Source organism: Bombyx mandarina, chromosome 06 (genome assembly GCF_030267445.1).
Source record: "Bombyx mandarina strain Sakado chromosome 06, ASM3026744v2".
Lineage (NCBI taxonomy): Eukaryota > Metazoa > Arthropoda > Insecta > Lepidoptera > Bombycidae > Bombyx > Bombyx mandarina.
Window position 1 is genome coordinate 15,306,114 of NC_143213.1, and position 25,138 is coordinate 15,331,251.

General features: G+C 40.5%; 1 protein-coding gene across 4 annotated transcripts; it reads left to right on the forward strand.

Annotated features, from left to right (window-relative positions):
• The first annotated feature begins 13 nt into the window (after positions 1–13).
• Positions 14–25,098, forward strand: LOC114253486 (saccharopine dehydrogenase-like oxidoreductase). Of its 4 annotated transcripts, none has more exons than XM_089728442.1 (9): positions 14–167; positions 6,791–6,959; positions 15,113–15,300; positions 18,829–18,958; positions 20,754–20,868; positions 21,684–21,770; positions 23,069–23,450; positions 24,191–24,285; positions 24,902–25,098. In XM_089728442.1, the coding sequence occupies exons 2-9, from the start codon at positions 6,791–6,793 to the stop codon at positions 25,005–25,007; spliced, it is 1,272 nt and encodes a 423-aa protein (XP_089584568.1). In that variant the 5' UTR covers positions 14–167; the 3' UTR covers positions 25,008–25,098. The 4 variants fall into 4 exon arrangements, with proteins under 4 accessions (XP_089584568.1, XP_089584569.1, XP_089584571.1 ...); XM_089728443.1 differs by having other exon boundaries at positions 22–176; XM_089728445.1 differs by having other exon boundaries at positions 159–351.
• The last annotated feature ends 40 nt before the right edge of the window (positions 25,099–25,138 follow it).

The following is a 25,138-nucleotide window of genomic DNA, read 5'->3' on the forward strand; positions in this document are numbered from 1 at the left end:
ATAGACTATACAATACACTTTAACCACTTTATTGCACACATTCATTGGTACCAACATACTCAATTTATGATTTTTGTACTATTCAAGACTCAAGTGCAATTTACGTTGCGTGTCTACAACGGCAACAATTGACAATTTTGAACAGTGATTTTCAGGTTGGAGATAAGGTATGTCTGGTATGTGTAAGCAACGTGTGGTAATTTAAAATATCATAATTTCTTATCTTGAACAAATATGTAATTGGTCGAAATTTAAATAGTGCGGCTTTTGTGTTAAATTTGTGAAATAAGTTATAAATTGATAATTTGTGTTTTCGTGTCTACCGAATGTTTTAGAATCGCAAGGAAGAAGGTAGAATTACTTGGTTGCTAGTTTGGTTGATACATAATGCATTTTTAAATTAATTGAATGATTGTTACATTAATTTCATTTATTGAATTTTTATGATTTCATAAATAATGTTAAAAAGACTTCAAGCAATTTAGTACTTTATAGTAGGGAATATTAGGAGAACATGTAAATAAAGTATTTATCGTAAACTAAATTATCACGCGGCTTATAATGCTATCACACAAAATATTATATCAAGTAATGGGAATCTAAAAACTAAAGTTTGTTACGGTATCAGTCGACGCTGAAATTTTAGTGTCCCAATTTTTACAAACCGTGTTTCTCAATCAGGGTTCGCCGATGTTCATTTCAAAATGTAAGGAATTAATGTATTCAATGTTGGATGTTTTGACATCCAAAAAAGTTTTTTACGAATCATGATTTCGGTTCGTTTATTTTTCAATATCACCAGCGGTATGGTATCCAAAGCGGTCGTACAATGAGCGATCTATGTACCTGCAAAAAAAATACACTCCCGGACACATAATTCTATCAGCCCACCTAGTGTTTTAAGTTTTGACGGTTCCAAGCTAAAATAAATGTTAGGAGTAATAAGTTTTTATGCACTTTGAAGCTAATTTAACCCTTATTTCAAGGTAATTTAAGGGTCAACCTTTTTTTTTTTCGGGCCGGGGCCGAACGTCCTATGGGACTAGTCCGCGACTGCGAGACCGCGGGCCCAAGGAAAGGATGTTTTCAGGGCCATACCCACTAAACGACTCCCCTGCACTCTTCGCCCAAGCGTCCGATCCCCTCCGAGGTCAGAACCCGGATGAGGTAAAGGGGTTACCGCGGACAACATTACAACCAGATGGCGTAGCTCACCCCAAGGACGCTCGGCCGACGGAGCCTTCGAGGCGAATCGAAGGCTCTGACACGTCGTCCGTCTCGGTACGGCAGCCCGTCAAGCCACCCATACAGTGCCGCTGGTGTCCCGGAATAACCCGCTGGACCAGGACCAGCCTGCCGGGTTGGGACGTGACACAACGCCAACGGGCTTTCCTTGGCGGCGCGCTAGAGAGCTGGTAGCGCGCCGCGCGGCCTCTACTCCGTCAGGTCGCTCTGTGACCTTCACCGGGGGGTTATTGATTAGAAGTCGTCGTGGCCTAAGGGAAAATACGTCCGGTGCATTCGTATCTAGCGATGCACCAGTGTTCGAATCCCAGGCGGGTACCAATTTTTCTAATAAAATACGTACTTAACAAATGTTCACGATTTACTTTTACGGTGAAGGAATAGCATTGTCTACTAAAAATCAAACCCGCAAAAATTATAATTTGCGTAATTGCACTCACTCGCACTAAGCACACAGGTGGTTACCCCAAAAGTATTGTAATAAGCCTGTTCTTTGAGACGGGTTCAGCACGAATGTTTTAGACTCTAGAATTCACACTTTCTGACTTTTGACGTGACAACGTCTTATAATTCGATGGAGCCGGCTGCACGCACGAAGAAACATGATTCATGCGGCGTTACCTCGCTCTGAGGTGTTCCATTTAAGGCTTGAAGTGCAAGCGAGAGCGCGCAACGAGCGACAAAGAGGCACAATCGGCCTCCGCGTTCGGCAGCGTTCGACATCTGTCTCTCTCCTACTTGAGTGAGCGATGCATCCGCGTGGACAGCTGCTAATTTACATGTTTTCGTCAAGTATGAAGTTTAGTGAAAAGTGAATGTGGTGTCAATTGTTTATAGCAACGATAATTGCGATACTTGAAAAATGAAACCATTCCATCAGCATTTTCTTATGACGTTGTCACGTTCAACTATCGTCAGTAAATTGACTTTACAAACAACCGATTTTTTTGTAATATATGCTACGAAGTTAAAAAATTTTGCATGTTTCATTTTTATAAATTCCATCATAAATTCGAAATTAAATATTAACGTAACGAAACCATTCTAGATGTATATTAAATAATATTAAGTTGCATTTAAATTGGAGGTCAAATGAAAAATGTTTAAATATTCACTAAAAGATGTACGCGGAAAATGAATGTTACTACTCATAACAATTATTTAACGGGTAACATAATTAATTCTGTTGCTGCCTCATGGGATGCTTAAATGGGCTTTGAGTAACTCGGCAATATCGAGGAGGTTAGTGTTAGGAGCACTAGTTTCAGGTGCTCTAGTTCAGGAGCACTAATTTCATGGACATTAATGTCAGGTGTACTAGTGTCATATACAATAACGTCAGGGGAGCTAGTGTCAGGTACACTAGTGTGTTGTCGGTTCGACGTTTGTTAGATTAAAAAGCTAACCTTTTTTTTACTTATCGGCTGTGTTAAGTGTTAATGTTGTTATTGTGCGGTTGAAAATTTAACTACGTTGGCATGTCTATGCACCTTTCTTTGTTGACGTCCAGCGACTGACCATTCTACATCGGGCGGGCCGTATGCTCGTCTGCCTTTTCTATACTAATATTATAAACAGGAAAGATTTGTTTGTTTGTTGTATTGAATAGGCTCCGAAACTACTGTGGAAATAAAAAGGAAAGCTAACGTTTCATTCACCGTTTAGTTGGTAACGATTAAATAAATTAATTGATTCGTGTAAGCTATTTCCACGATACCGTTGTGTTCTTGGCAGAATCAGTTTTTCATAGGATTTCGTTATCTATGATTTTCAGTTGATTTTCTTACGACCTACCTGGAACTACTTGAATACCGCAACACAAGGCTGAAACAGACAGCATGATGACTCCTTTTCGTTGTTTCACGAAACGCCACACCTAAATTAAAAGCCACTGAAGATCAGAGGGGCGGGCGCGAATGACTATCGAAAGAATATTCGGATCGCCATCGAGAAAAAATGCATAGGATTTAAACAGCGCCCCTACCGTCCGGTAAAAGAATCAATTTCTTCTTCTTCTTCGTCGCTTCCTCATTACTGAGGGTCGTGACCACCTTGGTCTAGTTTTTGCATCAGCTTCCTCCAATGTTACCTGCGTTCGACCTGCTCGATAGCGCCCGGGACGCTGTCAAAATCAATTTCAGCAGCACGAATGGATTTACTTACTTTCGTTTCGCAATCGAATTGTCAGGTTCTCGAAACTCGAAACTTATACCCGTAATGAGAGCACGAAAATTGTTTTGACAATACGGTGACGTAAATCTCGAAGGCTGACTGGCTATCGAGTACCTACTACCATCTAATGCAAGGACGAGGAATACGCGGCCGGCCAAGCATTTCTAAAATTGACTTTTTTTATCGACTTTCTCGTTTCTGTTCGTTTTTTCTGTTCTTTTCTCGTTTGTTTTTATTTTGCCTTAATATTTGTATATGAGATCTTTACTTTTTTTAGTTTTTTATATTTTATTCTAATATATATTTATTATAAATAAAGTTAGACTACATAATCTACATAAATACGTAAATAAATACATAGATATGTACGTATGTATGGCCGTATGTAAATACCGCCAAATTTAAAAAAAAATTATATTTAAATAAAATTTAAATTTAAAAAAAAAATTAAATTGGCCCATTGATTAAAAAGGTTGCTCACCCCTGATCTACTCCTGATTTAATGTAATGATCCGTTTTCGTATCGAGGACTCGATACATTTACCTACATTACGAATTAGATAGATTTTCGTGCTTGACGTGCTGTAGCTTAGACGCTATGGTGGACGAGCCACATTGCTTATTGGGTCGCGTACCCAAATATCCATCTTACAGCCCCTACTCAAAAAACAAATATATTCGAAGCCCTGGTACCACGGTCTAGCATATTGGAGCTTCGAAGCAGTCACACATCCTCTCGGCACATCGAACTTTCCCATAAAGAAAACATTTACTAACTCATACATAAATTACATAAAGAAGCTGATACCTGTTTTACCTTCTTATCGAGATGCGCAACTGACTGATGCATTATGCAGACGAGGCACACTTGCACATATGTACATAATGTACCTACATAATACAGAATGCATGTATTCTAAAACTACACTACGACTGCTCGTGTGGTTTAAGTTCTCCTATTTCTCTGTATATTCTAGTATCAATGTGTGAAGTATTTTGAATGTGGATTAATTGATACGCTATGTTGTGTTCACTGGAAAGTACCCATCATATAAGGCGCAATCAATGTAACACATTGCCGGTCACCGTCCTCGTCGAACCCGTCGCTTGCGACGAAGGGCTCGACGAGCGAACTAACCCATAAACACAGCCCACTGAGTTTCTCGCCGGATCTTCTCAGTGGGTCGCGTTTCCGATCCGGTGGTAGATTCTGCGAAGCACTGCTCTTGCTAGGGTCAGTGTTAGCGTACCGCGGAGACTGACGTCGTTGGTCGTCGACTATCGCCTCGACGACCCGTCGGTCGGGCGTCCTCGGGGTGGCGCCGCGTGTCTGGTTGTAGTGTTGACCGCGGGAACCCCCTTACTCTGACCGGGTTTTGACCCCGGACGGAGATCGGACGCCGGGTGTAAGAGTGCAGGGGAGTCGTTTAGTGAGTGGGCCCTAAATTCCTTGGGCCCGCGGTCTGCTCTCAACACCTGCAGATCGTTGAGTCTCACATACCCCGCGCGCCCCCTAGGCGCGGGGACCTCGTAGGAGGTTCGGCCCTCGGCCCGGAAAAAAAAAAAAGGGTCAGTGTTAGCAATTTTCCGGTTGAGCCCCGCGAGCTCACCTACAAACGTTAGGGTGAAGCTGAAATAGCTTCTCACGGCTATCAGCATAGGTAGGAAAAAAAAAACATTATTAATCGTATTGTTGTAGGAAGCGACACAGACTTGGCGACGTAAGAAAAGTTTAAAGATTTATGTTTTAATGAGAATACAAAAATATTTTGAAGGAGATAGTGATTCTTTATGTTAACGATAGCTTCCCAGTGATGTCGATATTTTAATACGATAATAACACAGTAAACAGCGTTAAAACTTTTAATAGAACAAATAAAACAGTTTTGGAGTGGCCAATAGTTCATCTCTTAATCGGGGGCAAACGCTTAAAAACTTGTTGGGTAAAATAAATTAAGTAAATACTTTACGACAAAGCACACACCTTCATCGGGTCCTATTTGAATACCCACAAAAACGAACTCAACTATTCGTCAAATGAATGTTTACTCGCAGTCAAAAATGATATTAAGAATAGGAGCGTTTTTATATTGCATTTGTAGATGCTAGGAAAAATGAATTTTTTTTTGAAATACACATTAATATATATATTTTTTATTGCCCTTGTAGGCAGACGAGCATACGGCCTACCTGATGGTGAGTGGTTACCGTCGCCCATGGACTTCAGCAACGCCAGGGGCAGAGCCAAGCCGCTGCCTACCGTTAATAGAATCAATGCCACGTTGACGTTGTTGCAAAGTCGTAGTAGTTTAAAATAAGCTAATTAAAAATTCTATCAGAAGTAAATAATTATAAATAAGATTCCTAAATACAAATGTAATTAATTAAATAATACTCCGAGTAAATAATCTGTTATATAACGTACGAAAAATAGTTGCGGTTTTGTTAAAGTTTCTAAAGGATTTGTTTCCTGCTTCAAATTAGTTGTCCTCCGCAGTCCATTGTCCTCTGTGACCTTATTCAGTAGAATATTTGAAAACAGCAGCATACGTATAAGAACAACTGGAACCAGATGTAGAGTTATTAAATATTAGACAGGTACAGAAATAGGTGCCGTGAAAACGCACATAAAACTGTTACGCCGGTAAGAGTAACGCCATCTGTCGCCGAATATCTGAACGAGAAGTGTAACGCTATCTGTTGTCAAATGGTGGAAAAACACGTCGAACCTACTTGACTATGTTCTCGAGAAACCTAGGGAGGTCGTATCGATTATAAAAGCGTTGCAGTGATGACACGGACTCCGTTAGTAATCGGAACTACTCGAAGCGAAACAGCGAACGGATCATCTGAAGAGAAGCGGAAGAAGTGAATTAAGAATTTTAAAGTGTTCTGTGATTGCTCTAAGTTTTAATACAGTGTTAATTTTTACTTCGGTAGATTTTTTATTTATCCCGAACCCCAGCGCGTAACAAAACATTCGCGAGTCAGCTAAATTGGGCTGAAAACAGGAACGATAGTCAGTTTTTTTAAATTAAAATTTTTTTTTGTTGCTTAAGTAGGTGGACGCGCTCACGGCCCACCTAATGTTAAGTGGTTACCGGAACCCATAAACATCTACAGCGGAAATCCACCATCCACCTTGAGAGATGAGTTCTAAGGTCTCAGTATGGTTACAACGGCTGCCCTGCCCTTCAAACCGAAACGCATTACTGCTTCACGGCCGAAATAGGCGGGGTGGTGGTAGGTACCACCACCAGGTAACCCGTGTGGACTCACAAGAGGTCCTACCACCAGTAAAAAAGTTTCTTACTGTTCCACCAATTTCTAATAATATGCTCATTGCTGTCTATTCAAATTGTTACGTTTGCAGATGACCAGATTAGATCTGATAATATTCGGCGCCACCGGTTTCACCGGCAGCCGAGCGGTGCTGGAGATGATCAGGCTGTCCAAGAAGTATCCCGCTTTAACTTGGGGCATCGCTGGACGCTCCGAGAAGAAACTCGAAGAACTTAAACAAGAGGCTACTCAGAAAAGTGGTGAGGATCTTTAATCACGAACTAAATCTATAAATCTATACCTAGTCAGGTCATAAATTCTGTCACATGTTTAATGTGAAATAATTGAAACAAGTTTATTCATTATGTAACCATTCATATACCAAAATGAACTTAACAAAACATAGATTCTTATGACACTTAAAGTTTATTCAAAATGACCTCCGTGATTTTGAATACAGGCCTTCAATCTGCGCGGCCAGTCGTCTATCGCAGCACGAACGAGGTCCATGTCAATATCGGCGGCTGCCTTAATCAAGGATGTCTTGAGTGACTCCAAATTGGGATGAGGCTTTGAGCACGCCTTTTCCTCCAAGTGTTGCCATATCTTGTAATCTAACGGATTCAAATCTGGACTGGAGGAGGGCCAGTCTTCGTGCCGGATGAAGTCGATTTCACGCGCCGCCAGCCAGTCTTGTGTGCTCTTCGCTCTATGAGCTGGCGCCGAATCTTGTTGGAATACCCAGTGCCTGTTATTGAACATGGTATGAGAAACAGGTTCCACAAGGTTCGTCAGGACTGTATTTTGATACACAACTGCATTCGTTTTTACACCTTTCTCACAAAAATGTACCTCTGCTAAGCCCCAATAAGAAACTCCCAACCCGACCACTTCTTGACCTGTCATCTACATTAGAGTCTTCATTGTATCGTTTGATGGTACGATAAACGAATCTTTTGGTTATATTCAAATTTTTCAGTATGTTAAAAATTTGAATTGGCGCGTAACCGCAACGATGCAACGCAATAACTGCAACACGGTCTTCTTTAAGCGTCCACTCCATATTTAAAAATGAGTAAAAATTCTAAAAGTATACATTTTTATTTTCATGAACAATTCGAAATTCGAATTCAATAAACTTTTTTGTGGCCAGCATTCTAAAAGAAAAGTTTTTACTGTGTGACAATACTTATGACCTGACTAGTTATATATAAAAATGAATTGCTGTTCGTTAGTCTCGCTAAAACTCGAGAATGGCTGGACAGATTTGGCTAATTTTGGTCTTGAATTTTTTGTGGAGTTCCAGAGAAGGTTTGAAAAGTAGATAAATAGGAAAATGCTCGGAATTAAATAAAAATAACAATTTTGTTTTCCTTTGATGTGTTCCCATCGAACGGATTCCTTTTGTTTGTTTTAAGTTTAAAATAAACTAAAGGTTACACAAGCTTAGGCCTTTTGTTTATCGATTGAGGCACTACGAAGTCTGCCGGGCAGCTAGTATAGCATAAAAACTGAATAATTAATAAATAAAAATTCTGGTAATCCGATTATTATTAGGATTAGGCCGGCATTAACCAAAAGAGCTAAATACAGATTAAACACAATTTAAATTTATTCATAGAGCCGTTTTATTAACTCATTTTTATAGCCTTATGTTTGAAAAATGTGTTTACTCCCTATGGCGTCTATTACAAGGCAAGATAATAAGTAATATTCCGTGCGTGAACTAAACATTTCGCGGAAGAGCCGTAGTCTTATTTTGTCCTACCTATGCTGATAGCTTCACCCTAAAGCTTCACCCTAACATGTAGGTGAGCTCACGGGGCTCAAACTGGAAGTGTTGCTAACACTGGCCCCAGCAAGAGCAGTTCTTCGCAGAATCTACCACCGGATCGGAAACGCAACCCATTGAGAAGATCCGGCGAGAAACGCAGTAAGCTGTGGGGTTAATTCTCTCGTCGAGCGAGGTGACCGGTGACTGTGGTACCTAAAAGCACCGTTAATAGATCGGGAGGATCCGTTATGACGTGTTTTTTGAAGTCTACGTGGCCTAAAGGATAAGACGTCCGGTGCATTCGTATCGAGCGATGCACCGGTGTTCGAATCTCGCTGGCGGGTACCAATTTTTCTAATGAAATACGTACCCAACAAATGTTCACGATTGACTTCCACGGTGAAGGAATAACATCGTGCAGTAAAAATCAAACCCGCAAAATTATAATTTGCGTAATTACTGGTGGTAGGACCTCTTGTGAGTCCGCACGGGTAGGTACCACCGCCCCGCCTATTTCTGCCGTGAAGCAGTAATGCGTTTCGGTTTGAAGGGTGGGGCAGCCGTTGTGATTATACTGAGACCTTAGAACTATATCTCAAGATGTGTGGCGCATTTACGTTGTAGATGTCTATGGGCTCCAGTAACCACTTAACACCAGGTGGATTGTGAGCTCGTCCACACATCTAAGCAATAAAAAATAAAAAAACATCGACTGTTTACCATTCGGTCTACAGGATCGAGTATGTAATTCCCAGCGGCCACGACAAGACGGTTTTCATGTCGTACCGCCTTCCCGAAGAGGTGCAATGATGCCGACTGTAGATACATAAGCTGTAGTCGAGGAGTCAAATAGCCCCAGATGGCCGACCATTGGATTAGAATGTTAAATTATTAAATTCTCAACTGTCTTGAAGTTCGTGAGTCTATCTATGTAACAGACATATATTCTCAAGGTGAACATTATTTACATTGTGATGTCTATGGGCCCTAGTAACCATTTAGGAACAGGTGAGTCGTCAGCTCGCTACCTGATTTTTAATGATGTTTTATTTTTGATTGGTACACTTGTTGTAATACAGGCGAGTCCGATATTCTTTTTAAAATATAAACTTGTGAATTTTTCCAATGAAAGTTCTTGATAATTCAGGACAATAATTGGGTATAGTGTGTAATAGTAGAATTTTGATTCAAAATATGAGAACAGAATGACGTCATCCTCCATAATCACGTCCAGAGATGCGAAGGTCACCAGCAAAGTCAAGGTGGAATTTGAAGGTCGCATCGCGCGTCACTGTGCGAATGACCAATTGAACCAACAATAGGTGGCATAGTTAAAAGATGATACTCAAATACATGCGTCAAATATTGACAAAAAAACATGTAAAAAATTCGAATCAACAATTTGTAATAGAAAAAACTAGAGGCGGTACATCGCGATGTACAAAATAGCGGCAACACAACAAAATATACTGTTTGTATGTCTTATCAGTAACCGGTGAGATACTTTTTACTGGTGGTAGGACCTCTTGTGAGTCCACACGGATAGGTACCACCACCCCGCCTATTTCTGCCGTGAAGCAGTAATGCGTTTCGGTTTGAAGGGTGGGGCAGCCGTTGCAACTATACTGAGACCTTAGAACTTTTATCTCAAGGTCGGTGGCGCATTTACGTTGTAGCTGTCTATGGGCTCCTGTAACCACTTAACACCAGGTGGGCTGTGAGCTCGTCCACCCATCTAAGCAATAAAAAAAAAACTTCAAACTGAAAATTTTAACGTTATTGGCTCAGTGACGTCATGTGCTGCCCTCGTGGTTTTCAGTTGAGGAAATGGTCTATATTGGCATGATGCTCACATCATCATCTTACTGACGCTGCTGGGCAAATGAGTAATTTGTTGAACTATTTAAAGGGAACGGTTGCATGTATCCTTTTTTATCCTGATAAATAAATAAGAACTTATTTTGAATTTGTTTCCTCTCATCGTGGTCTACCTAAGAGAAATTTTATGAAGAACAAATGCACGATTGTGCTATATTGTGCACGTATTTAGAACGCCATTGCCTTCAATGTAATGGTGATGTAATGTTTATTCAAATAGAATATAATATAATATTATGTATGGAAATGGTAGTGCAAGGTAGAGGGGAAGAGGTCGACCGAAGAAGATATGGATGGAGAGTGTGGATGATGATATGAGGGAGAGAGGAGTGAGTGTTGAGACGACGGCTGATAGAAGGGAATGGAAGAGTTAAATTAGCTGTGCCGACCCCACCTAGTGGGATAAGGTGGAAAAAAATAAGAGTTTGTTCAAATAGAAAACTTAATCTACTACAATTTAGTTCTAATTTTATATATCAGTTGATTACGATAAATGCGATATGGTGGAAAACTTTGTTTTTTGTCACAGTTTTTTTTTCCTACCTAAGCTGATAGCCTTGAGAGGCTATTTCAGCGTAACCTTAACTAGTAGGTGAGCTCACGGGGCTCAAACCAGACGACGTTGCTAGCACGAACCCTAGCAAGAGCCGTGCTTCGCAGAATCTACCACAGGATCGGAAACGCGACTCACTGAGAAGATCCGGCGAGAAACTCAGTGGGCTGTGTCTGTGGGTTAATTTACTCGTCGAGCCCTTCGTCGCAGGTTCGACGAGAACGATGACCGGAGTCACAGTATTTTAATTATATTGCTTGACAGCTATAATAAGTATTTTTAAATTATAGTAATTCTATTGTAAAATGACTACGAGTATAATAAACACAATGTGGTTAGGTAGATCGGCGCAGTACCAAAAACATAAGGTGGACATTATCATGTACTAATAATGAGGTTTGTTGAAACGGAGTGGCTTTGTGTAAGGCGTGGACATGTTAAGGTTGCCACAAAAACGAATTTATATCTCGTGGTTAGCGAAATCGTACAAAATCAGATCCTGTTAATACGTACCAATAAGGGTTTATGACCGTTCGTGAGTTTTAAATGAAAATACAAATTTAAGTTACCTATAATATTTTTAAATTTAATTTTGTTTCGGGCAATCTTAAACATAAAATTTTATATATAATTGTGGCAACACGTTAATATGTGGCAGCATTGGTCGTTGTAGTTTTCTGTTCACACTTAGCATGTGTGTTGTATTGTGTACCAAAAGAAACAAAAAGTCTTCCTTCTAAATCAAGTTTCATTGAAGCTACGACAGCAGCGACACAACACAGAATACAGTTTGCTGCCAATTGTAACAATAAGCGATAATTTCATTTTGAGTAATATTAAAATGGCTGCCTGTTTGTCATCACTGACTTTATATATTTCCGACACATTCGATGTTTCTATATTCTCTATAATAATAGCGGACTGGCGGAACGAATTCAATTTTAAATCGTTTTTTTTAACTGGGAACAAATCACGCACTGTCATCCGGTCCCACATTAGGATTCACTGTGTTATGGGTACCAACCAGATTGATATGCATACTTATATACTTTTAAATATACAGATAACTAGTTGTATTTGTCCGCTTCGCTGGGCATTTAAAATTAACCTTATTATTTCTCACCCCTACAAAGATTCTCATCATTAACGCCCCACAACTGGTGTAGGGAGTCTAACACTCATATAAATATTAGCCTATCCATTAAGTACATGTATTTTCTACATGGATACCAAGTTTCAAGTCAATCGGATGCATGGTTCAGTAGTTATAATGGAACATCCGTAAAAACCAGATTTATATATTAGTATAGATAAACACTCAGACAAGGAGCAAACAAACCTGTTCATCACATGAACGTATGCCCGATTTGAGAATCGAATTCACGACCCTCGGCGCCAATAGCCAGGGTTGCTAACTGCTACTCTACTGTTAGTCAGTTTTGTTATTCAAGACATTATTGGATAAATAAGATAACAATATAAAACACACGTATCTGCACTTTTGTATACAATTCTACAATTTGACAGCCCTTGTTGCGCATTCAGTAAACTTTACAAGGTTTTGTATTCGATTTCGATGGAATTCCTTATATGCTCCATGTCGCTGCAAGTCGCAGCCTCGAGTCGATGTTTGATCTATAATTCGATTTCCAAATATAGAGATTACGCATTACGCATTTCAAAAAATGTTTATAAAAGGGAAAACAGGCTTAAGGCAAACATATTGAGTCTATATTTGATGAGCTCTGTATTAAATATTTCGAGCTACTCATTTTGGATGTTCAATGTCACACCGGCACAATGCAGCGATAGTGTCACATTATTGCATGTTATCAGAAGTGCCTGATAATACGCATACAATAATGTTATATTAAATAAAAAACAAAACATCACTGCAAAAGTACACATTTTCATTAAAATTGTTAGATCCCAATAGTGTGAAAAAATTATTTGGGAGCGTTTTCGGCGGAAACTATGTATAATAGTTAGCATTTATTTATTTATTTTTTTATTTTATTGCTTAGATGGATGGACGAGCTCACAGCCCACCTGGTGTTAAGTGGTTACTGGAGCCCATAGACATCCGCAACGTAAATGCGCCACCCACCTTGAGGTATAAGTTCTAAGATCTCATTATAGTTACAATCGCTGCCCTACCCTTCAGACCGAAACGCATTACTGGTTCACGGCAAAAATAGGCAGGATGGTGGTACCCACCCGCGCGGACTCACAAGAGGTCCTACCACCAGTAAAATATATTTACATACACACAGTATTTTTATATGTATATATAGTTTTTGTATACACAGGCAGATTAATACGTAGATAGATATACAAGAGGAAGGACTCGCATACACTGCCTTCAATGAATAGGGTCACTGAAACGAAGCCGGTACTGCGACACTTCTGAACAGGTCTGGGTTATATATGTTTACGGATTGTGGAGAGGTTTTTTTTGTGGTCTGGAATGCTGAGTTTCGTTCAATTTCGATCAATGCGAAGTTGGTCGGGTTTGGTGATCTTACATATGGGACAGCGAAGGGTACCGCGGGTGATTTCGTCGTGTGCCGGGTTTTTTTTTGTTCCCTACCTAAGCTGCTTACCTGGGGGTCTATGCCAGCGTAACCGGGCGAGTAGGTGAGTTCACAGGTCTCTAATCTGAGGACGTTGCTAACAGTGGCCCTAGCAAGAGCAGTGCTTCGCAGAATCTACCACAGGATCGAAAACGCGACCCACTGAGAAGATCCGGTGAGAAACTCGATGGGCTGTGTCTGTGGGTTAATTTACTCGCTGAACCCTCGAGCGCACGTCGCTTGCGCGGAAGGGTTCGACGAGAACGGTGACTGGTGCTTAAGGTACCTAAAAGCACCGTTAGTGGATCGGGAGGATCCGAAATGACGTGCTTATGTCATCGGTCCTTAATAAGTATACCATATTTCGAGTTAATCCGACCTTTTGAAGGGGGTCAAAATCATGTTCATAGATTCCGTTACAAACATACATACGTATAAAAGCGTATTAAAATACGTGTCACTATCAAAGCTCATTGCCGAATTTGACCTGTAATTATTTATTTACACGCGACGTTTTATCTGTGATGTCAGGTTTTTATTTAACATTGTGATGTCATAATAAGATAATTTATCAGAAAATAATAGTGCATACTTACATTTATTGCATTCGGTTTATCTGGCGATTGTCAGTAGAAATCATAAGCCATCATCCATGAGAAATGATGTAAAATTTCCAATGCTTGCTAATAATGCTATTCCCATAGAAAAAAGGTTATTGTAAAAATTCAATCTAGTAAAGGTCGTTTTGATCTTCAGGCCATTGCGGATTCATGTTCTTTTGTTGTTGGAAATTGCCTGCTCGTGTCACTGCCATTAACTATGTGTTTTACGGGTAGCCGCCTGAGGTCTGCCGCGAAGAAATCCCTGAGGGGTGGACAATCCTTCTACAATACAATGGAGGTATCCACCTCATGTCTAGAGATGTGCCCCGTTTACATTGTGGGCTTAGGTGTAAACTGGTGTGTAAACGCAATAAAAAAGACAAAAAATAACTAGACTCTTGATTTTTTTACCAATCTTATCGCTGGTAGTCTCGAGGGGCCTTTCCGGCTTCATTTGGTACGCGAACTCACGAGGCTTAGCCTGGGAGAGTTTGATAGCATTGGCTCTGGCAAGAGCGGTTGTTCGCTGAATTTACCACCGGATCTATTACACTGAGATCACATTGAGAATATCCGCCGAGAAACTCAGTGGATTGTTCTTGATTTGAATAAAAGTAACACGTAAATGTCGGTAGTTAGTTAGACATGGCAATTATTATTATTATTTTTTATTTTTTATTGCTTAGATGGGTGGAGGAGCTCACAGCCCACCTGGTGTTAAGTGGTTACTGGAGCCCATAGACATCCACAACGTAAATGCGCCACCCACCTTGAGATATAAGTTCTAAGGTCTCAGTATAGTTACAACGGCTACCCCACCCTTCGAACCGAAACGCATTACTGCTTCACGGCGGAATTAGGCGGGGCGGTGGTACCTACCCGTGCGGACTCTCAAAAGTTCCTACCACCAGTAAAAAAGGGTTTTTTGTGTATACCATAGACTATACCAATTTGTATAGAGAACGCTGCCAATGGCCAAAGGTACACCTACGATCCGCCACAGTGGGTATCATCTTTATCGATTTGATTTCAGGCGAAGACCAGACCAATCTCAAAACGTTTATAGCGGATGTATCGGATGAGAAGTCGTTGAGGAGCATGTGCGAACAAGCCAGAGTTGTGGTGAACTGTTGCGGGCCGTACCGACTATACGGAGAGCCGGTCGTGAAGGCAGCCATTGAATCAAAGACTCACTATGTTGACGTGAGCGGCGAGCCTGAGGTGAGCTTCAGATTAAGTTACCTCCCGAGGAGTAGATAAAAATAGGACTGTAAAAGTGATAACTGTTACTATACTTGAGACCTTAGAACTTATATCTCAAGGTGGGTGGCGCATTTACGTTGTAGATGTCTATGTGCTCCAGTAACCACTTAACACCAGGTGGGCTGTGAGCTCGTCCACCCATCTACGAAATATTTAATAAATAAAAAGATTATATGAAATGTACTATTGTTCAGGAATGCGGTAGTCAGCCCACTGAGTTTCTCGACCGATCTTCTCAGTGGGTCGCGATTCCGACCCAGCGGTAGGTTTTGCCTTCGCACTACTCTCACTAGGGCTAATGTTAGCACATTCAATCAGGTTGAGCTCGTGAGTTTACCTACTCGTCCAAGCGTACCTGTAATAGCCTCTGCTACTAGCGAATCAGTAGGAATAAAAAAGAAGATGGTAGTCAAATAAAAATCGTCTTCGAAATATTCTGATTTTGTTTAAAATCCGCATAAGTCTAAGGGACCACGCAGATTGTCAGTAATGGTAGTACGCGATGCTGATAATAGCGACGCGGTCTGTTTGAGTACATTTCCGTAAAACTCTCTATATTTGAAAGTATCATTAAATGTAGGCATTAAATGTAAATATGTAGGCAGCGGTTTGGCTCTGCCCCTGGCATTGCTGAAGTCCATGGGCGACGGTAACCACTCACCATCAGGTGGGCTGTATGCCCGTCTGCCTACAAAGGCAATAAAAAAAAACCTTTATTCCATGAATAATTTTTTTTTACTATAATTATGTTATATGCATAGACCCTTCTCAGGTAAAGGCCTCCAAAGATTTCCATTTTGCTTTGTCTCTGGCGTCATAAATCCAGTGTGGTCCAGCAACTTTTCTAATGTCGTCCTCCCAACGCGTGTACGGTCTACCGACGCGCCGCTTGCCCTGTAGACCGTCCCATGCAGTTATTTTAGATGTCCATCTCCCATCCCCGAGTCGTGCCACGTGACCAGCCCACTTAAATTTCAATCTTTGAGCTAATTTTTTAATAAAGGAAGTATCATTAAATACTATTTATTATACTTGATTTAATTTTGATTTTGCATAATATATTTCTTTTTCGCAAAGTCGTACAAACTATAAAAATCTTCGATATAAATAAGTAGGTACAAGACGCAGTTGATTCCAATTGACTGTACATTTAAAACGGCCAATAAACAAAGTTATTTCGGTACAGGATGTCTGGTGTTTGACTCTTGAGATCCGAACTCAGTTTTTATAGGCGATCCGAGGTCAGAGCGACCTACGCGTGTTGCAGTCAATAGTTAACTAATTGGGTATTTGAAAGAAAAAAAAAATATCGATTTTTTAATTGTATTTTAGAACTTTATTATTAATAATATGGATATTTAACGCGTAAAACTTAAAAACATTTTTTTAAAATTAATTACAAAGAATTAAAAATTGATAGAATAAAAAAAAACACGTGACTTATAAACGCGCCATGATTGGTCACCATACTTGTGACGTCATAATGTTATAGCTATTTAATAACAGTACAGCGTTTACGACAAATACACGTGACTAGACAATAATATTGAAAATTTATTGCTAAAAACGAGTTCGATTAGCTATGTGTGATAAAGGATTTATTAAGGCAAAGTCTGAAGTTTTGGGATTATCACGGTGCACAGCTTGAAGCCATTTAATTCGACGTTTGTCATCTTGGGAAACATTTAAAAACATTTTTTCAAGAGTTGTTTTTGTAGTATTCATGCATAATGGTACAAAACAAGAACGATAACTTTTGAGGTTCGACATCTTCAATATAAATAACTGCAATGAGGGAAAACCTAACATTATGACGTCACACGCGCTCGGGTTTGATCGGAAGCTGACGGTGTGTCTTCGGCACTGGATCCAAAAATTAATTTTTATTTTGATATTACTTTTGGTTTACTGCGAAAAAAAAAATGTTTTGTTATAAAACTAATATAATATGATCTTTCCATTTACAACAAAAAAATTTTTTCAAATGCCCAATTGTTTTGCCCAATTTAGGAATTCGGTTGGGAATTCCGAATTCTGTAACTATTAAGTATCACATATCTCATAATATATATAGGAAATTACGTGCTTACGGTGACTTTTTTAAAAGCTCTTTTGAGGAAGGATATGGCATAACGTTAAAAAAACACCTTGGAGACAATGTTAACCCAAAGACAGCCCACTGAGTTTCTCGCCGGATCTTCTCAGTGGGTCGCGTTTCCGATCCGGTGGTAGATTCTGCGAAGCACTGCTCTTGTTAGGGCCATTGTTAGCAACACTCCCGGCTTGAGCCCCGTGAGCTCATCTACAAGTTAAGGTTACGCTGAAATAGCCTCTCAAGGCTACCAGCATAGGTAGGAAAAAAAGGAGTCAATTTTGTTTCAGAGCCGGTTCGTAATAGTTACTGGAGTCAGGGTCTCACGCCATCTCTATCCTCCTCTTTTCTGCCGCATGGCATACGTGGTTTCCGTTTTGTAGGTTGCGACAGTTAGATTTAATAGGAGTCATAATGTTATATTATAATGTACATTTCAAGGCCAGTGATGCTCGTGTTGACATCATCTATGGATATATCCGGTAATCTCGACATCGGATGAATCGTGAGCCCTTTTTTGCTCATCAAATACAATAACAAAAGAGGCCAGGAAAAACAATATTTTCAAGTATAGCAACACTTTTAATGTTTGAATAAAACCTAAAGGAAATAAGAGTACAGAAATAGGTGAATTTATTTTTTCAGTTTCTCACGGTTTGGTTCAGGATTATTGTCCATCCAGTTCGCAGTGTTTTAATGCTGCAGTTCTTGCTGAGTGCTTGAATATAAATTTGCGAGTTGACAACGTCGTCACTTTAAACTTAACCTTGCAACTTTAAACACGATGTTTATAAAATTGTACAGCGGAACCAAAATTAATATCTGTTCCGAAACTAGGAGTTTATTAGTGCTTTATTTTTGTCCGACGAGCTCATGGCCCACCTGGTGTTAAGCGGTTACCCGAGCCCATAGACATCTACAGCATAAATGCCGTCATCCACCTTGAGATATGAGTTCTAAGGTCTCAGTACAACCGCTGTCTCACCCTTTGAACCGACACGCATTACTGCTTCACGACAGAAATAGGCAGGATGGCGGTACCTACCCGTGCGGACTCACAAGACGTCCTACCAGCAATAAGATCGGTGACCTACATCGCGTCAAAGGGTTAATTTACTGTTTTTTTAATCGTTTGTTTGGTATATTTAGTAGCTACGCTGACGTACCATTGGATCTTAATTCGATTCGCTTGTCCTGTTAAAGTTATTTGGTATTCTTTTTTTTATTTGTTATTGATTAGATGGGTGGACGAGCTCACAGCCCACCTGGTGTTAAGTGGTTACCGGAGCCCATAGACATCCACAACGTAAATGCGCCACCCACCTTGAGATATAAGTTCTAAGGTCTCAAGTATAGTTACATTATAGAATAGTTACATTCGATACCTCTTCCAGTTTATGGAGTTAATGCAGCTAAATTACAACAAACAAGCCGAAGACGCCGGCGTGTACGTCATCAGCGCCTGCGGATTTGACAGCATCCCTTGTGACCTGGGCGTTATTCACTTAATGAAAAACTTTGAGGGTAAGTGGTGACGCTCGGCGATGTGTTTATTGGTGTGAGGATGGCTTTCCTACTGAGAGAGCCATCTCGTGTCGACTAGTCGAACTGCGTGATAGCGCATTTACTACGGAGTTTATCAAGGATGATGCTGTAAGTTAAGGCTTCGACTGTGTTTAGGGATCGATGTGTAAAACTTGATTATATTTGTATTTTCTTATATTTCTTTCTTCTGTATATTTGTATACGCAGTGTCTATGCGCACAATACTACCAACAAAACAACATGCGGTCAAGCAGCATTACTGCCATCGCACACACTTCTGTCGCAACAACCTTACGCATAACACCTGTGTGCCTGTGCATCGTCACAGCCGTTATTTTAAAATATAATTTGGAAGGAAACAATAAAACATTCAATTTTTTTGTACACTACTGCTTCCTTCCTCTGAGTTTCTCGCCGGATCTTCTCAGTGGGTCGCGTTTCCGATCCGCTGGTAGATTCTGCGAAGCACTGTTTGCAGAATCTACCACCGGATCTTGCTAGGGTTCGTGTTAGCATCGTCGTCAGGTTTGAGCCCCGTGAGCTCACCTACTAGTTAAGATTACGCTGAAATAGCTTCTTAAGGCTCTCAGCTTAGGTAGGAGGAAAAAAAAAGGTTCCTCTTCCTCGCCAACAAGCAGTAAATAATTTTATCCGGAACCCCAGTTCGTAGCTGTTCGTATTCAAATATGTAGGCAACATCGGCAAACGGTAGGCAGCGGCTTGGCTCTGCCCCTGGCATTGCTGAAGTCCATGGGCGACGGTAACCACTCACCATCAGGTGGGCCGTATGCTCGCCTGCCTACAAGGGCAAAAAAAAAAAAAACATCTCGGCGGCTCACACAGACATCTGTGTATTTATTATTTGTACCTACGTCACGAAAAGAAGTTGTTTTTCGGCAAATACTTCTATATGTCGAGTTAGAGTTGGAGGACGACTACAGGTAGTTAATACAATAATGCCACTAAGATTGCTGACGAGTGAGCATTTATTAAATTTAAATTCATTTCGTAATTGGGTGAGCTTGCTCAGGGCCCTGAAACTGCGATACTTTAAGAGAACTTTTTTTTTGTATGGAAACTATCGACATCTTGTAGCGGATGCCCTCAAACTTATATGTTGTGTAAGGCATTTAATTATTAACTAAACACAAAAACAAACACAGAAAATGAAAAAATTATAAATCATACAAGTCTTTGTTTGTTATAGGCAAATGAATTAAATTTTATAAATTTGTGGTTCCTAAAAATGTACAAAATCCTTCATTATAAATAAAATATAGGATAGGTAATATGTTACTGCCATCTACAGGAGCAATGAGAAACTAATCGAAGCGAAGCCATCTGGTGGCCGACTCCGTAAACATTTTTGTTGAGTTGCTTATCTATAACTAATTTATGTGTATTATCTATAAGCATGCTCACGACCCACGTGGTGCTAAATGGTTGCCGGAGCCCGTGGCGCTGTGGCCGAAGTCTCGGTTGCACTGTACAACGGTTTCCTCTAAAGCGAAACGCGCGACCTCCGCATATCTTCTGTACGATTTAGTAGTTCAGATTCTGACAGATAGATGCACACTGCGCTCTCGCTTCGCACTGGATTACTGTCCACCGATTTTTTTGCTGTAAAATCTATTTTAAAGTTCGAATACGTATTTAATTACGTATTAATAATTTTACAGGTTTCATCCGTGACCATAATAAACCGTAAAATTTTATTTAATACTTAAAATGTGTACTTCTGGTAAAAGCTTAAAAAGTGAAACGTTTGTTTCAGGCGTGCTGAATTCTGTAGAGTCGTATATCACGATGAGGGTAGCGCCGGAGCACGAGGCGGAGGCGGCCCGCGGCGGCGTGCTGCACTACGGCACCTGGGAGTCGCTGGTGCACAGGTATATGCGGGCGGAGGGGCGTGAGGGCTACCTTACTCACTCACTTGCTCTCCAACGGTTGCCTTGTTGAGTCGTCACATAAGAACGTATATATATTTGTCCATCAAAACTGAGCGTCACACGTCATTACGGATCCTCCTGATCCATTAACGGTGCTTTTAGGCACCACAAGCACCGGTCACCGTCCTCGTCGAACCCGTCGCTTGCGACGAAGGGCTCGACGAGCAAATTAACTCACAGCCCACTGAGTTTCTCGCCGGATCTTCTCAGTGAGTCGCGTTTCCGATCCGGCGGTAGATTCTGCGAAGCACGGCTCTTGCTAAGGTCAGTGTTAGCATCACTCCGTTTTGAGTCCCGTGAACTCACCTACACGTTAAAGTTACGCTAAAATAGCCTCTCAAGGCTTAGGTAGGAAAAAAACTAAGCGTTAACCAGATGAATATAATATAACTGTAGCTCTCTGACTTGCGTAAAACAGGGAATATTAGTTTTGTGCCAGACAACCACGTGTGACTGGTGGTAGGACCTCTTGTGAGTCCGCGCGGGTAGGTACCACCGCCCTGCCCATTTCTGCGGTGAAGCAGTAATGCATTTCGGTTTGAAGGGTGGGGCAGCCGTTGTAACTATACTGAGAACTTAGAACTTATATCTCAAGGTGGGTGGCGTATTTACGTTGTAGATGTCTATGGTCTCCAGTAACCACTTAACACTAGGTGGGCTGTGAGCTCGTCCACCAAGCTAAGCAATAAAAAAAAAACTTCTCTGTCATTGATTATTGTGTATTATTTATGTGTTATATGCTATTTGTTGAATAGTCTGGCGAACAGTCACAAATTGAAGCCGCTGAGGAAACAGCTGTATCCCTCGCGGCTGCCCTCCTACAAGCCCAAGCTCTGCCGACGGTAAGATTATTTTGAAAATAAATTATTAATCTGTTACTAATCTTGTTTTAGTTATGAAGCCAAAAAACCCCTCCGGCTCCCTGGATAAATAATATAATAACATTTTCCAGCGCCCCTCTCCACCTGTTCCTCCCGACCTCCTCTCCACTTCACATACAGTTTATATTAGGTTTGTGGCTGTAATAATACTTCATCGAGGGCTTAAACAATTAAACTTGTAATGTAATTGAAGACATGAGTGGATGAAGGGGATATGGTACAATTTGTTAATTTTCAGCAAACGGGCAATAACGTAACAAACTTGTACTTTTTCTTCGTACACAACTCCTTCATCATATGCCATTTAAAAAACATAGCCTTTAAACCAGGTGTTTTAAGGTCTAATGTAGTTTATAGGCACATAACACTTAATCAACATAACAGTCATTCAATGTAAAAATCTTAAAACTTTATGCAGACTTTATGCAATAAGAAAAGTTTGACAATAAACAAATAGTATGCGTGCGTGTGTGTATCAAATACACGGTAGCGTGTGTAATGTTTTTCATATATTGATTTAATGCATTTTTTATGCATAATTTAAAAAAAATATTTACATATTGCACTCCTTCTCTATATTCTTCATAAGTGTGGGAAATTTGATACTCCTCCGTCCGCGCAATTTTCGTGAAAAGGGGTACAAAGTTTTTGCTTCATGTATTAATATGTCGACGCTTGAAAGGCAAACGTGACTAAGCGACAATGCGTGAACTTTACAGTAGACTAATTTAAAGTTTAAATACCTGAAAAAAATTCAATTTGAACGAATCGAGCTGTAGTATTGAAATGATTTTAATAGACTTAGAAATGTCTATGGGCTCCAGTAACCACTTAACACCAGGTGGGTTGTGGGCTCGTGCAACCACATAAGCAATAAAAAAAAAAAAAAATATTTTTTTTTGCGCAGCAAATGTGGTTATTGCCTATCATTTATGTATGAAGCAGTTATTGTCGTTTAGTCACGTTTGCCTTTCAAGCGTCGAATTATAGATTAGAAACTATTTTATTTTATTTTTATATTAAGTAAAATTCATAAAAAAACTAATACATGTATTTAAAAAAAAAAGAAAAAAGATATGCCCGCTGAGTTTCTGGCCAGTTCTTCTCAGGACGGAGGCCAGTTTTTGTGAATTGGCGGTAGTTCTTTTGACGTTCAACAAGTATGTACTTTCATTTATGTTGAATAATATATATTTTTTATTTGATTTGACGTATACATTGCGCGGCAGCCTGGCTAAAGATTACAACTCTATTTCCAGATGGTACCACAAGAAAGATGGCGCGTCGTGCCTGCCGTTCCTGGGCGCGGACGAGTCGGTGGTGCACCGCACGCAGCGCCACCTGCACGCCGCCGGCGCCCGCCCCGCGCAGCTCCGCGCCTACCTCGCGCTGCCCTCCGCACTGCACGCCGCGCTCCTCGCGCTGGGCGCCCTCCTGCTCTACGTGCTGGCCCAGTGGAGCGTCACCAGGCGGCTGCTGCTCGACCACCCGCGGCTGTTCTCCGGAGGCATGGCGACCCGGCGCGGGCCCGCAGAGGACGTGATGCTCAATACCAAGTTCGAGGTGGAACTGGTGGGATCGGGCTGGGCCGCCGCGGCCGACGCTGACGTCACCGAACCAGACAAGCAGTTGATTGTGAAGGTAGGTCCTGGGGTGTCGACAAACACCCCTCTTACTTAATTCATATAAATCATAATAATACATTTGTTTTCCATAGTGGTACAGACAGACATAGTTCCCATATAAATAATTGAATTGCAAACTCTAATTAGGTTGTTCGAAACATAGCATCCCTATGTATTTTCCTCACCGCGGCGGAAGCGGGGGAGAGGCGTGGACTTGCAAAATAAAACGACGTGCATCAACGAAAAAACGGCACAATCATTGTCGGTTGCGTAAAATTGAACAAACTTTAATCCGATTTAATAAACCAGCTATAAATACAGTCCACTTTTATTCGGAAAAGCCTTGCACCTAACGTCTCATCGCAACGGCACCAGCACAGGTTAAGAATTGTCGATATCACATGAACAGACGGACGCGGAGTTTCAGACATTCAAATATATTTAACGAATAAAGTACACTTGCATTTAATTTCAAACCCAAACCAGGGATCGCCATTAATTGATGTTCATAAAAGCGTTTTAGTTGAAGATGACGTGAACAAATTCCAGTGGTAACACAAATTGATAAAAAAATAATAATTACACACATACACAACTTATACAAACCCTTTGAAATTTTATCTCAACTTTTTAAAAGATATTTTACGATTTTTATGGTCACGGATGACCGCGATTGAATTGTAAAATTGCTTTTAATAATTGGTATGTAAAGAACAGTTTCCAATCTCAAAGAATACAATAGATGACTCTCTCCAGGTGTCGGGCTCCAACCCCGGGTACGGCGCCACGGTGACGGCGCTGCTGGTCTCCGCCCTCACTATACTGAACGAACAACACAAAATGCCTAAAAGGTACAGTGTCATGTTTTCAGATTGCTAACATAGGTACATGTACATTGACATCTGCAATGCCAGCGCCCAACCAGACCAGACCTGTGCGTCACCAGAGATAAAGAAAAATATATTTTGTTTTTTTAAACACCTGTTACACTTGAATTCCCAATTATTAATCATCATGTATCGTCAATCATTCCTTAAGTTACTACGACTGTACACTGTCGGTCCTTAACGTAGGTAACGAATAGCAGTGAGAGCACTGAACAGTGCTTGGAGTGTAAATCGGAACATAGCCTTCACTGCAATCCAGCACACTTCACTCAGTTTAAAAAAATTTATTCATACTATTTCCCTTTGCTATACTAGCGCTAATTCGGTGAGTTTTCGAACTATAATTTGCTGTTTACACATGGACACTTTTCATGTTCCCTATACAAGATGGTGCTACTTACCTCTACCCTCCATACGCTAAAGTTGAGTTGAGTGAAAATTGCACAGCTAATATAAAAAAATTAGGATATGCGTTTCGTTTCACGCTGTGAAGATCTTGAATAGTTCTATCTGTGTTAGTCTCCCTTATTAAAATTGTTTTTATTAACACAAATGTACGTGAAGAGTGGTTTGTTCGCAGCGGCGGGGTCCTGACAACCGGCGCCGCGTTCAAAGATACGAGCATCATAGATGTTCTCCACGAAAACGGCCTCAAGTTTGATATTGTTAGTGATAAGAAAGATTAAATACTGTTTCATACATTTACAAAATGTTTAAAGGATTTTTAGAATATTTAATAATTAAAAATAAATGCGTTTAATATTTTTTACGTAAAAATGGCATTAAGTATCGTTATATGTATATAACACACGAAGAA